Source organism: Chiloscyllium punctatum, chromosome 3, assembly GCF_047496795.1.
Source record: "Chiloscyllium punctatum isolate Juve2018m chromosome 3, sChiPun1.3, whole genome shotgun sequence".
Taxonomy (NCBI): Eukaryota; Metazoa; Chordata; class Chondrichthyes; order Orectolobiformes; family Hemiscylliidae; genus Chiloscyllium; species Chiloscyllium punctatum.
Window position 1 is genome coordinate 53,809,434 of NC_092741.1, and position 12,279 is coordinate 53,821,712.

At 37.7% G+C, this 12,279-nt stretch overlaps 1 protein-coding gene across 3 annotated transcripts in view; it reads right to left on the bottom strand.

Annotated features, from left to right (window-relative positions):
- Positions 1 to 1,268: 1,268 nt before the first annotated feature.
- lca5 (lebercilin LCA5) overlaps positions 1,269 to 12,279 on the bottom strand; it is a 91,437-nt gene continuing 80,426 nt past the window's right edge. For all 3 annotated transcript variants that reach the window (XM_072553358.1, XM_072553360.1, XM_072553359.1), the window contains one exon: positions 1,269 to 6,174. In XM_072553358.1, coding sequence (XP_072409459.1) covers positions 5,420 to 6,174 — 755 coding nt within the window. In that variant the 3' untranslated portion in view covers positions 1,269 to 5,419. The remainder of the gene's footprint in view (positions 6,175 to 12,279) is intronic.

Below are 12,279 nucleotides of genomic sequence, written 5' to 3' on the forward strand. Positions count from 1 at the left end.
CCGCAGAGGGGCACTTACATTTTTTTTTTAGATTACTTACAATGTGGAAACAGGCCCTTTGGCCCAACAAGTCCACACCGACCCACCGAAGCGCAACCCACCCATACCCCTACATGTACCCCTTTTTACCTAACACTACGGGCAATTTAGCATGGCCAATTCACCTGGCCTGCACATCTTTGGACTGTGGGAGGAAACCAGTGCACCCGGCAGAAACCCACGCAGACACGGGGAGAATGTGCAAACTCCACACAGTCAGTCGCCTGAGTCGGGAATTGAACCCAGGTCTCTGGCGCTGTGAGGCAGCAATGCTAACCACTGTGCCACCGTGCCGCCCAACACACACCTCCATCCTCCCTTCCAGCTCTAGCCGCACCCCAAACCCAAGCAATAGAAGAAACACAAAGGTATAACAAAAACAGTGCACCCACCCCATAATATATCAATACTACTCCAGCTCAAACAGGGGAAAAAAAACATCAACAGCTTCTTTGGGAAAAGAGTAAAAGTACAAGAAATAAAAGCAAGACAAAAAAAATACACTACTGTCAATGTCCATAAATACATCTACATTATTTTAAAGTGTCCAAGAAGTTTTTGGCTTGCTCCAAGGAATCAAACCACCACACAGTCTCCTTGTAAGTAATATGAAGCACCAATGGGTAGCTCGTCGAATATTGAATATAGAGATCCTTTAACCTTCTCTTAACCTCACGCTTATACTAAAAGATAGACTGCATAGCTGAGCAAAAGAAATGGGGAATAAAGGAGTTAGGGTACAGATTTATGATCATATAACTTACATTTTTATTGTAAATTCCTGTGCAATCTTTCATGATTCCATAATTTGAGTTGAACTGTAATGTGAGTGGGCTAGAGTTGTATGTTGACCCAGAAATTCCAGTAGCCATATGCTTGTTTTTGCAAGGTAGATTGGAGTTGTGTGCCAAGAAATTCTGATCAGCTGACTCTACAGGAATTTCCTTGGAAGCTCTAGGGACGGAGGTTTCAGAAGTTTCAAAGTCACTCAAGCTTGATAATTACCCAGGAGAAGGTAAATAAAGTGAAAATTAAAATGTGTTAAGGATTGACAAAGGCCACATATTGAGGATCTACCCAAGGGCAGATCACTTCCCTACATCTCATGGCCCTAGGCCTTCCTCTTCAAATGCTTGCAAGGACCTCCATTTCTCAACTTCATAGAACACTGATGTGGAGGTACTGGTGTTAGACTGGGTGGACAAAGTCAGAAGACACATGACACCTGGTTATCATCCAACAGATTTATTTGAAATCACAAGCTTTTGGAGCGTAGCCCCTTCATCAGGTGAAGTGAGAGAGAAGCACACTGGCACAGAATTTGTAGGCAGAGAAATCAAAAGATCACACAAATGGGGTGAGTGGAATGTCGAATAATAAGTCTCTGCAGGCGATCAAAAAAGTCTCAGGTGGTGTGAGTAAAGTATCAACAGCGGAATAACAAGCAAAGGGATGACTTATAATCCAATTAAATAAGGCAGAGAGATAATAACAAAAAATTAAAAATAAGGTGGTGCTGGAGACAAACCAAATGACTGGAAAAACATGACAGGTATAAGAGTCACAAGGCGAGAGTCTAACCTAAGTAATAAGTAATCCACAACTGTACAAACTAAGGTACAGAGATCACAACAATTTATCAAGACGATGGTGTCAAAACAGGTTCGTATATTACTGGTAAATAATAAATACAACTACAAGCAATCAGTTAAGCAAAACAAATATCATTGGATATTCACAATTAAAATTTATTTTCAAGATAACATATAATTCAAATCAATATGCTGGGATAAGCAGAAATTAATAAATGATTTAAATAGTATAAAAATACAATGTGGCAATAAATAAGCATTTAAAACTACTTGACATATTCTTTGGAAATTGTGCAATCAATATGTACAGTAATTAACAAATAAGCAGTTTTTGAAACAGTGCCTATTGATAAGGAGTAATCAACAGTGCCTATAAGATAATGTTGCTATCAAACAAACCATTTTCAACTGTTAGAGTAAAGAATAAAATGAATATTTTATCTATCATAGCATCATTTTGCAAATAATTATTCTAAGAAAATAATACTTGTTAAACTGATCAAAACTAGCAAGCTCCCTTAAAACAATTATGGCTTGCGATGCTGTTGGCCACCTTGATGGCAAGTGCTACACAGCATGATTGAAAGTTAATACATATGTTAAAATTCTTCTCACATTTGTACATAAAATTTCACTCAAATGATGGCATATTACATGACAAATGCATACTAATTGCTCTGAGAAAGTTACTTTGTTAAACGCATTAATCCATCCAAAAGGCAAGTCAAACACTTTAAGGAGATCAATGCATTTTCATTGCAATTTGCTCTGTTCTTGGCATTTACTGTTTGTTTTGTCCATTGTCCAATTAACAATGGCATTCTCTTTTGAATGCACTATCAATGTTAAACATTGTTCCTAATGTTTATTCACTTCATAAGGCATATTATGATAGATATTTCTAGAATACCTGAGCACACCAGTTATCAAAAAATTGGCCAGTTGAGCGCAAGCCTGTTGCTTTCCTTTTAAATAAACTAATATTGAGATCCTGTTCATTTGTATGAAGGTCCAGATATGTACATGCCAATTAATTCAGATCTGTGAAATTATCAGTGAACTTCAGATATGCAACAGCACTCCGTATGAAAAACAGTAGACTGATTGGAAGTTAGTTCAATTTTGAAGATGCACTATCAAAACTTTCCATGTGTGCTACAACAGAGATGTGCAAGATCATATTATGATGAGCCAAAGCCAAACAACCACTTCTCCATCTACATTCAGCTGAAAACCTGTAGTCTACCTTCCCCCTGCAACACCATCCAGCCCCCATCTGTCTCTTAAATAATTTCAAGGTTTTGCTTAGACTGTTTCACCTGAAATCCATTCACGGGCTAATCAGATTTTGCAGGAAGTTTCCTGATAATTACCTAAATTTTGTCTTTCATTTAACGGAAACTGACGTCTCCTTGCTTTACTTCTGTGATATTAAATATTGACAGAAACAATTTCAGAAAATGAACAGTTCTTTTAACCTATCAGAAGATTGCTCCAGATTTGTCTTTTCCATTCCATATCTTATAAAACTCTCTTACGGTTCCCTTTGGATCAGCATCCTTCAGAGCCGAACAATCCAAGTGACGTCAATAATTTAATCGAAAATGTGTTGCTGGAAAAGCGCAGCAGGTCAGGCAGCATCCAAGGAACAGGAGAATCGACGTTTCGGGCATCAGCCCTTCTTCCTTCCTGAAGAAGGGCTGATGCCCAAAACGTCGATTCTCCTGTTCCTTGGATGCTGCCTGACCTGCTGCGCTTTTCCAGCAACACATTCTCAGCTCTGATCTCCAGCATCTGCAGTCCTCACTTTCTCCTCAATAATTTAATCACCTATCATTAAGGATTTTTCTGCGTCACTTCTTATTAGGAGTGCTGCTGTACCCAGGATGCTGTTTGACTGCAGTAGAACAAAATTGGGAGTTTCAGCACAACATCTTTTTAATTACATAGCACTGATTTAACAATTTATTGGAGCAGTCTATCTGATTTGTTGATTATTCCTAGACAGGAACTGAAAATATTAATTACAATAATGTCTGCTGAACACTTTGTGCACCTAACTTCTAAATGTCAAGGAACTTACATAAGAATTTGGTCTCTGGTAGATGGAATTGGAAATGACACCCTGCAGAAGCAGACCTGAGGCTGTTATATAGTTGGTGACTACACAGACAGATTGGAAGCTATGTCATCATGACATGATTGTTAGGCTTCCCAGCCCTCACACCCCCACCAACCTCTTCCACACACCAATGTATCCCCATACCACTTCACATTCTCATATCCCCTCCACACTCCTTCATTTCCCCCATGCCCTCCTATTATCCCTATGTACCCTTCATATTCACCTTTCCATTATCCCCTACGTACAAAACCAACAAACCATATATTAAGACTATATCTTCAAAATAATCCTGAAACTCAAGAAAATCCAAACAAGTTTTGAGTAAGTGGTTTGCATTGTTCGAGGTTGTAAGACGATCACTATTTATTTAGACAAGGAGATTTTCAAAGCCTGTTTGCTTATTGTGTCAATTTCAGGTCCATTTCAAAGGCATTCCAGTGTTTTTATATGGATCATATCTCTCCACATGCTGGATAATGGAAGAGTAACTATGAAGGATGTGTGGAGAGATTTGAAGGAATCTGGAGTGGATATGAGGCATTATTTGCGAGACCTTTTCAATGTATCAGAAAAGGTTCTTACCTCCACAGTAAGCTTGCTTTAACATTTACAAATTGGCAGGATTCCCACAGGCTTCAAGACCCCATCCACTTTGAGGAAAATACAATGGGGAGGGAAACTTGAATTTTTGACAGGAAGTTAAATTGTGATTCTAATATTATTTTAAGTGCATATCAGGTTGTAATCCTCCATATTTCCCAACCAGGGGAAAATAACAAATTGCAGCAATGGCCTGTAAACATTGAGCCAACACATTAGTAGGCTGAAACATAAGGGCTGCAACTTCAATATTGTAAGGGGGAAATTGAGCCTCTGGTCTCCACCCCTACTACATTGACTGGGATCTTAGTCCAAGATTACACAACTAGATCAACACCTGGCATAATAATATAGATAAAGCAAGAAAAAAGATTGCTGGCTTCTAAACATGTTGATTTGTCCACTAGACAAGAAATATAAGTGCACCCAAAGGAACTGGGTACTAGGCTTACCTCTTATGCTAGGAGCTCACATTAACTAAAAGCAAAACAGACCAGTTAAATGTACCTCTTCCACCAAAATTATAGTGGCATCCAAAACTACTACATCGAATCAAGCAAATCTCTGGCTTGTTCTTAATAACAATATAATAAAGTGGGAGTACCAAAATGTTGATAAAGCCATCACTAAATACAGTTGATAGGTACAGCATTTAATTGGACGTTGGTCAAATTCAATACTTCTCAGAAGGCAATATTTTACAACTAGTAATAAAAGGAGAGTAGTACACATGCGTCATCTTCCCAAATCTGGAAGAAGTAAATAATGTAGGGTATCAACTTTGAAATTAATAGAGAGAGCAATTCAACAGCATGGAAGGGAGTTAAGACAGTGATCATTCAAAATAGAGAAATGGACCTTCAAACAACAGGCATTTATAAATAATTAGTTTTGGAACTTTGGAAATAACAAGGGACAAATACATTGTATTGACAGAAGGATGACTTGTGATATCGCTGGTAAGATTATTTATCATTTGGAACATTTTGTGTAAAGTTACGTGAATTTGAATACTTTAATAATGCCTTTCATGAAAATGGTCTGTATTGGAAATACATTTTTTTTATAAGACTACCTCTTCTACTTCATCTTCTAGTGAATCAATTACATTTACTGCTGGCTTAATTGAGGTATATTTGGAATGGTGATGATTGGGGCTGATCATGCCATCACTAGAGATAGAATCACCACTATTATTTTTACTTGTGCGTTTATTTGTTTGTTCCCAAGGGAATGAATTGTTACTCCGCTTAGGCTGCTCTACAGCAGGAGACATTAGAAAATTCTCTTCCTTAGTCGTGAAGCCAGTGGCAGCTCCAGATCCAAACAACTGTTCCATCAAGTTAGACTTTCTGTCTTTAAATGGAAGGTCATGATAGCCATTCATTTGCTCATCTTTGCTACTGCTCTTCTGATCTATTAGACCAGACCTCCCAGTTCCTTTCCCAAAGGATGGTGCATACATACCGAAGCTCAGCTCAGCACTGAAGTTTGTGGTCCTGGTACCTCTGCGACCATAACCTTCTGTTGGTGTACTGTCCACAGATTTCAAAAAGTTACTAGTACTTTGCAATCTTTCTGGGGAATCACGGCTTTTTGACATTTCTGTGGAAAATAGGTGTGATGTATTGTGCGGTGAGATTACGGAACTTCCATTAGTCTCTTCATCAATCTCTCTCATCTTTGCCAAAAGAATTTCTTTCTTGCGTCTCTCGTTCATTTTTTCCATGTTTTGGTGCTCAGTCTCTCTTGAACTGGATTCTTTTGCAGTACTTTCTTTCTCCTCTCGTTTTCTTTCCTGCTCTTCTTGTTCCCATTCTGCAAATGTAAAAGAAGTTATAATATCAATTTCTTGATCTCCATTTCGGAATTCTGCAACCATTTGACTTTATTTTCCAAATTAAACTTAATCACTAAATTTGAAAGTTTGCATTGATATAGTGCTTTTCACAAACTCAAGACGGTCCAAAGTGTTTTACAGTCGATATAGTGTAGGAAATGGAGAAGCTAATGGATACACATCAAGCTCTCACAAATAGCAATGAAATGAACGGCTCGATTATCAGATTTTAGTTATTATTTCAAGGAGAAATGTCAAAACAAGGGAGCTCAAGAGGTCACCTTTATAAATAAATGCCTTATTCTTGACTCTTCAACTGAGAAGAACAGTAGTTTCTGTCCTCATTATCTATGCACTTCATTATCTTATACAGCTCAATAAGGTCACCCTCAGCTTCGGCTGCTTTAAAGAAAACAACCCATGCTTCTCTTCATAGCTAACATCCTGGTGAACCTTTTCTGCATCCTCTCTAATAAAATCACATCTTTCCCCTACAGTACACTGATCAAAACTCCAGACAATAATCCAGCTGTGGCCTTACTAACGTGTTATATGGCTTCAACATCACTTCCTCACTCTTGTAATCTGTGCCTTGACTGATATGCCTCATATGCCTTCTTAATCAGGAGGAGCAAATTATTGCAGATGCTGGAAGTGCATACCTCACACTTTTCAGGGTTAAACACTATCTGCTACTGTGTATCTTCATCTAACTCCATTTCTGTGCACCCTTTAAAACTCTACCAATTAATTTAAACAGTGCAGTTACATTTGCCACCCTCCATTCTGCCACAAATGACCCTGAATCGACAAATATTGGAAGATGACAATCATATCCTTGGCCATCTTCTTTATTACCCAGATATACAGATTATCAAGCCTAGAAGATTTATCAGCTTTCAATCCTATTAGTTTCTCCAGCACTTTTCGTTTCACTAATACTAAATTCCTTAATGCTGATTCAAGCTGACCCTTGCTTCACAAGCATTTCTGGAAAGTTATCTTTGACTCTTCTGTGGTGCTACAGATTTGATGGGCCAAATGTCTCTTCTGTGCTGTATGATTCTAAAACAGAACAAAAATAGTTGTTTAATTGCTCCACCATTTCCTTTTCTTCCATTATCATTCTCCTGTTTCAGACTGGTACTTGCCTACACTATTTGTCTTCACTCACCTTTTTTTCTATTTACATACTTACAGAACTCTTACAGTCTGCGTTTATGTCCTTTGCAAGTTTAATTACTTTTCATTTTTCCATTCTTAATTAAACTCTAGGTGCTCCTTCGCTGAATTCTAACTGCTCTCAGTTCTTAGGCTTGTTGATTTTTCTACAAATGTAATTTGCCTGTTCTTTAGATCTAACATAATCCTTAATTTCTTTTGTTAACCATGTTTGAGTCACTTTTCCCATTGTGTGGTTTTGCCTGAAAAGTTTGTATAATAACAGCTGTAGTGCATGCTTTAGTTCCTTAAGCCATTGCCCATTCACTTCAAGTCCTTTAATAAAGTCATGCAGTGTTTCACAGACATCTCAGTCCTTATACATTCATAGTTTCCTCTGTTAAGAACTAGGACTGTAGTTTTACTTCACTATTTTATCCCCATAAATTATTACATAATGTGATGTCACTTTTTCCCAAAGAACCTCCAACAACAAATTTAAATAACCCATTTCATTGTAGAAAACGTACACTAATGTTTTCCACCACTTGTTGCTTCTTACCTTTATCAAGACTGATTCCAAGTCGATTTCTCAATGTACTGGTTTAAATAAAAATCCTGTACACACTCCAGAATACAGCTGCCTCAGTATTATTATTGTTAATGCGGTTTGCCCATTAAAACCATCCAGGACTGTTGTAGCACCTTGATGCACGCACCTCTAATTTCTTGTTTAATGCAGTTCCCTACCTTACCATCACAATTTGAAGACCTAGGGAATTCTCTCACTACTGTTTTCCACCACTTGTTGCTGCTTACCTTTATCAAGTCTGATTCCACATCTAGTTCTCATGCGCCAATATCCTTTCTCACTAGTACACTGATTTCAACATTCACAAACAACACTAACTCACCCTACCTCCTTTCCAGTTTTGCCTTTACATTTCTAAAGACTGAATGCCCTTAGCTGGTCAGTTCCCAGTCTTGATTACTCACAACCATATATATGCAATTGCAATCATGTTGTACCAGTTTATAAATATCTGCGCTGATTGTTTAAACAATGTTTCATTTCAACAGCACAGTAATCAACTTTCAAAATTTTCCACAGGATTGTGCGGATTTTACAGTGGAAAAGATGCAATGCATAAAGTTAACATGAGAAGTATTATGCAGTAATCGTTATGTATCCAGGAGTTTTATATGTCTGTATACTAGATAATGAACTTTATAAATGATACAGTGGTAGGACAGAAGTTTATTTTCCGAGAGTAAAGGTTTTAACCTTTTCTAGTCAACAGAGGAATTTAGCAATTGGAAAGCAATTGTTCAAATAAAGTCAGTTGTACAGTATTTTAACTAGAAACACACTTATCTACAATTGAATGTCATTTATCACAAATATGGAACTAATGTTTGTATTTTGAAGTTCAAGAACATGATACTGACAATGGACACAACAGACAATTTGTTATAGAAATCTGTTACACTATTATAGTCTGGAACACACATTTACAGTCTCAATAAATCCATTTGATTTGAACTTTCATAATAAAGTCTCAAATTAGAATCAGTCCATTCTTAACTATAGAACTTTAGCTTGTTTCTGGCAGGGTTTCTATCAACAACAAGCAGGAGCATGTCAACCTTTGTTGATAACTTTTTTCTGTGGATTTGGTGGTGGTTGTTGGGGGTGGAGAGGAGAAAGAGGAGGTGGAGAAAAGAAGTTAATGGCCTGGGAGGTGTGTTTTCACTCTAGAATTTGGTTACATCACCTTATTGTGGGTGGGAATGAAAGCTTCAGAATGTTTATTTTTGGAAAGGTTAAATTTGAAGTCTTGTAGCCAAATATACTTAATTCGTCATGTGGGAGGATTAACCAGAAAGAGAATCTTAACGGGCTTTATGATACTCAGAAACAAACATTTCCTCATGGACAGCTGGCAGGTCTACTCAATTTTAAAAATATTTTTAAGGCAGAAGATCTATTGTAAACATTGAAGGAAATCTGTGTAGAATTAATTTTCTTTATTTTATAGGGCATGTTGAGCTAAACTGAAGAAAGGTGGACCATCCTGCATCTTGGCAGATGACATACAATATACAGGTTGGCAAACTTCCAAGATATACTTCAATACAACTCATTTTGTTTTGTAAAAAAATTAAAAGCCTTCATATTTCCAATGCATTAGCTCTTGAAAGATAACTCAAGAGATAAATCTTACTATTATAGACTGCAGCTGTCCAGAATTCACAATAGGTAAAGCACTTAAAACTACTTCACCAGCCTGTACTTGCAAAACTTTAAACAATGTCTAATGTTGATGTGATTTTCAACTGGAGAGGTGATAACAATCCTAATTATGCGAAGAATTACATTAACAACCAATTTAAAAATATCAGCTAGATGCTACATATATCATAGTGTGTTTTTGAACTAAACAAAACAGTGTGGACAGCAAAAGTTCCCAGGTGCATTCTCCCTGACAAAAGCCCTTGAGCAATGAAAGTTGATTTGTCAACTAATCAGCACCCTCTCCTCATGTAATATAATTTATTGCTTCCTTGAAATTTGTTACTCTTGCTTTGGTGCTGATGAGTGCAGAAGAAGAGCTTCGATAGTGTATTTCTTCTTTTAGTAACACACAAATGCTGTATAGTAGAGGGCAAATTTAAGACACCTTCATTTAATTCTGCAGGGATAGATTAAGGCTTCAGCTAAATAAGCATCGCGGTATCAATTGAACTTCAGAATGTATTCAATTCAGCAAGTGTATATTTTATTATTCAGATCAGTAAAAACAAAAAAAGGCTTATCCTATTGTATGAAGGATATTAAAAATGGTGAAAATTGATTGATACCAACTTGCATTTGTCTTTAAAATAGCAAAGTATTCCAAAACGATCCTCAGAAACATTATCAGAAAGAAATTGATAAAGAGATAATAGAACAAATGAAAAAGGCTTTATGAAACATCTCAAAAGAGGATAGAGAGTTACAGAGGTGAAGAGGTTTTGGAAAGGAATTCTAGACATTAACTGGGACCTGGGATAATTGCCCATGAAACAGTGATTGAAATTGATGTTTGAGGTTTAAGAGAATGGAATTGGGGGTGTCTCGGGAGAAATGTAGGGCAGAAAGAATTTGAAAACAAGGATATGCATATTGAAATCAGGCATTATCTAATCAGGAGTCAATCAAAGTCAACAAGCACCAGAACAATGGGTGAATGAGACTTTGTACAAAGTTAGGATTCCAACTACAGAGTTTGGATGAACTTTCTACAAATGGTAAAATGCATGTGGCTGGCCCTGAGAACATTGAAATATACAAGTCTTGTAGTAACAAAGGCATGGATCAGGGATTCAGCATTATATCAGATGAGTCAGGAGCAATATAAACAGAGAATAATCAAATCATCGAGAACCTTAGCTACAAAATATATTTTACACAGTTTTTCTAATGCACTATATTTGGGATACCACTAGAAATAACATGGTTTATAAACAATAAATTATGCTGGTAATGAAAGTAGCTTTGGTGGTCATAAGCATGCAAGAAGGTCTTAAGAGAATTGACTGAGAGTCATTACTATGAAGAAAAAAATAAAATAACTTAAGATTATATTTTATGTGATAACTTTTACTGTAGAAGGTACAAATGAATATAAACCATACACTCTTAGGTTAAAACAAGCACGATACGTGGGTTTCAAAAGGGCAGGAATGGTTGCTAAATGTTCCAGGGTTTAGAACGTTTAAAAAGAACAGGGAGGGTGGAAAAAGAGGAGGGGGTGTAGCATTGCTAATCAGAGAGTGCATCACAGCTACAGAAACAAAGATTGTTGAGGAAGGTTTGTCTACTGAGTCAGAATGGGTGGAAGGTAGGAACTGCAAGGGAGTAGCCACCTCACTGGGGGTTTTCTACTGACCCCCTAATAGCAGTAGAGAGATTGTAGAACTGATAAGCCAGCAGATTTTGGAAAAATGCAGATGTAGCAGGGTTGTTGTTATGGGTGACTTCAACTTTTCCCAATACCGACTGGACCATCCTTAGTGCAGATGGTTTGGATGGAGCCATTTTTGTTAGGTGTGTTCAGGAGGGTTTCCTTACTCAGTATGTAGGCAGGCTGACGAGGGTAGAGGCCATTTTGGATTTGGTGCTCAGCAATGAGCAAGGACGTGTGTCAGATCACGTGGTGGGAGAACACTTTGGTGACAGTGACCACATTTACCATAGCCTTGGAGAGGGAAAAGAGCAGTCACCAAGGGATGATATTTAATTGAGGAAAAGGAAAATATGATGCTATCAGACAGGAGTTGGGAAGTACAGACTGGGAGCAATTGTTCCACAGAAAGGGCACAGCAGACATGTGGAGACTGTTTAAGGAGCAGTTGTTGCAAGTAATGCATGAATTTGTTCCTCTGATACAGGTAAGAAGGGGTAAGATTAAGGAGCCTTGGATGATGAGAACAGAGGAGCTTCTTGTCAAAAGGAAGAAGGCAGCTTATGTAAGGTGGAGGAAGCAAGGATCTAGCACAGCTTTAGAGGATTACAGGCTTGCTAGAAAGGAGCTCAGAAATGGACTGAGGAGAGCCAGGAGGGGGCTTGAGAAAGGCTTGGCAGGAAGGATTAGGGAGAACCCAAAGGCATTTTACTCATGTGAAGAATAAGAGAATGATCAGGGAGAAGGTAGGGCCGATCAGGGATAGCGTAGGGAACTTGTACGTGGAGTCTGAGCAGATTGGGAAAGTCCTGAATGAGTTTTTTGCCTCAGTTTTCACTAAGGAAAGGGATCTTGTTGTGAATGAGAACTTTGGGGAGCTGGTATATGGGCTTGAACAGATCAAGATTGATTAAGTTGATGCATTGGAAATTTTGGCGAACATTAAGATTGATAAGTCCCCAGGGCCAGACCAGA